Source organism: Macrotis lagotis, chromosome X (genome assembly GCF_037893015.1).
Source record: "Macrotis lagotis isolate mMagLag1 chromosome X, bilby.v1.9.chrom.fasta, whole genome shotgun sequence".
Taxonomy (NCBI): domain Eukaryota; kingdom Metazoa; phylum Chordata; class Mammalia; order Peramelemorphia; family Peramelidae; genus Macrotis; species Macrotis lagotis.
The window spans coordinates 193,138,977-193,141,801 of record NC_133666.1 but is presented as its reverse complement, the minus strand read 5'-3'; the positions used below and the strand labels follow the sequence as shown (position 1 = coordinate 193,141,801).

General features: G+C 34.8%; 1 protein-coding gene across 1 annotated transcript; it reads left to right on the top strand.

Moving 5' to 3' along the window:
* The first annotated feature begins 441 nt into the window (after nt 1–441).
* Nucleotides 442–987, top strand: LOC141498927 (interferon alpha-1-like). Its single transcript, XM_074201962.1, has one exon. The coding sequence runs from the start codon at nt 442–444 to the stop codon at nt 985–987; it is 546 nt and encodes a 181-aa protein (XP_074058063.1).
* Nucleotides 988–2,825: the final 1,838 nt, after the last annotated feature.

Genomic DNA, 2,825 nt, shown 5'->3' with positions numbered 1-2,825 from the left:
AAGTAGATGAAGATTGAATTTTTGTGGATATAATAGGAATGGAGAGAATGGCCAGGTAGAAGAGTTACTTCATGGGTAGTGCTGATGAAACCTGGTAACTGAGTAGATTTGCAGTACAATGTGCTCGATGTAGGGGACATATAATATTGCTAGAAGGAAACCTTTTTCCACCCAAAACTTAATCTAGAAATTATCTAATGGTGAATTTAGTTGCCTTTTTACAAATAACCCAAATGATGATTTTTTGATACTATGTTCTAAAACTAAAGTGGAAACTAAGTAAAATAAATCAGAAAGTAAATGGAAATTCCGTGCTAAAAATGAAAACACCCAGTCTTATTTAAGAGAAAGTGACTTAGAGGCAAGACAACTCAAAACACTGAGACAGATCCTCACTGATCTCCCAGCTCGGGCAGACTCAACCTGTTCATCAGCATCACCATGATCTCCTGGACCTTGTTGCCACTTGCCCTGGTGCTGCTCTACTCCAGCTCCCTCTGCTCCCTGGGCTGTGACCTGACTCAGAGCCTGAAGAAAGACTTCTCAGTCATGAACCAATTGAGTACACTTTCCCTGGTGCCATGTCTGAAAGACAGAACCAACTTCAACTTCCCAAAGGAAGTCATAGAAGGCAGCCAACTCCAGAGAGAAAATGCCACAGTTATTGCTCATGAGATTCTCCAGCAGATCTTCACCATCTTCAGCTTGAATGCCACTCCTGCTGCTTGGAATCAGACCCAACTCAGGAGACTGCTCAGTGGACTGGATCAACAGCTGGAGAAATGTCTTGAACAAGATGTGGAGTGGGAAGAACCTTCCCAGGAATGTGAGAACCCCAGGCTGGCCTTGAAGAACTACTTCCAAGGAATAAACCAGTACTTGCAAGGCAAAAAGTATAGCCACTGTTCCTGGGAGATAGTGAGAGTAGAAATCAGAAGGGTCTTTCTGTTTATGAGCAAATTCACAAAAACATTTTGGGACTGGTGATGAAGAAATGAACTCAGAACACTTCAACTCTTTGACCAATTTCCTGTTTCCTGAAACCTAGCATATATTAGTTTAAAAGGACTGTCATCTCTGTATCACCTGAAAAACATCTGAATTCAATGGATTGTTTTTAAAAAAGAATTTAAGTTGTAATTTGTAAAAATGTAAGGATTAAGAAAAGAGAGATGTTTCATCTGTGTTCAGCATTTCATAATTTATATTTATTATATTTATTTAATTTAATATTTATAAATGTTATTTATTTATTCTGGTTATAATTATTCTTCATCAAATAAAGTATGTATTTGTACAGCATTAACAATATCATATTTTTAAACTGAATATAATTTTTTAAAAACTTTTTTACTAAATAATTTTTTTTGCTAAATTTTACTAAATAAATTTTTTACTAAATAAACTTTCACTGAGAAACTAATTATATGTTGCCAAGGGAATAGAACACATATTTAGTGAAATAATTCAACTCAATTCAATTAAGCAAGTATTTGACTTTACACAAGGCACTGAAAGAGATACTTATTACACAGATGAAAATTATTTCAGTTACTTCCCTCTGAAAGGGTTTGTGGATAAATTTCAGGAGGCTCCTGAATTTAGATAAGAAAAAGATTGCATATAACTTGGCATTTTCCTCAACTGCCCAAAAAATTTTTATTCTGAAGAGTCCATAGGTTTCACTATACTTTCCAAGGGGCCCAACACAAACACACACACACACAAATCTCTGTTCTAATGAAAGCACGCAACATGTATGCAAATGCATATGATTCAAGAGAAGATGAAATTAAGACAAAAAATAGAAGGTCAAAAACAAGTGATTCAATAAAATTTTATGAGGGATAGGTCATCTTTAGTTGAGAGGGTAAAGGACAATTTCCTAAAGGAAGAAATATTAAAATTAGACCTTGAAGGGAAAAAATGTGCCAGAACCATTTTTCTGTGAGATGCTCCAGCAGATCTTGTTGATTAAAAACATACCCTAAAAGCTAAAAAAAAGTTTGTTGGTTCAGCCAGAGAGAGAGAGTGAGCCAAATTTGGACAAAAAGTAACCTAGAATACTTATCACCTGAGTATGAAATCTCTGAGACCCTTAGTTTTTCCTCAATATAATCAAAATATTATTAATTTACTGTGTGTTCACAAAGGGATTGCAGGAAGCATTTCGTAACCTCAAATTTCTTTATTTATTTTTTTTCATCCAATTATACATGTGTATTTTTATGTTACAAAATTTCCTTCCCCCTCTCCTCAGTGGCAAACAGTCAGGTTAGCATTGCATATACAAATTTTTGATAAGCATATTTACAGAGTAGTCATTTTCATTTTGAGGAATTAGGATTAAGGGAAAGAGACACATAAGAGATAATTTTTATAAAGTATTCAGATTCTGAACAGTTGTGGGTTTTTTATGGGTTTTTTTTGTTGTTTTTCTTCCTCTGGATGGGTGTAACATTATGCATACCACTCTAAGAGCCAGAAATGGTATGACTCCTTCTCAATCTCTGTCATTTCACATTGATATTGAGTTCAAACAAGGGGTGCAAGCTGAGTGACCTGCACATAAGTAGATTGATTAAGTTATATGTTAACATGTAAGTAAACATATTCAATAAAATTTGAATGAAGCTAAAACACAAACTATTGGGAAACTGAAAACACAAGTTTTGGCAAAGTTTATCACAGACCTTGTAAAGATAGAAATACCATCCTAGAGATTTTGTCTAAAGACCTGAGTGGGCAAATCCAAACCAAGTGTTCTAGCTTCCTTGGACAGTCTCTGAGGTTAGCACAACCTTAATTTAAGGATTAGACAGTTT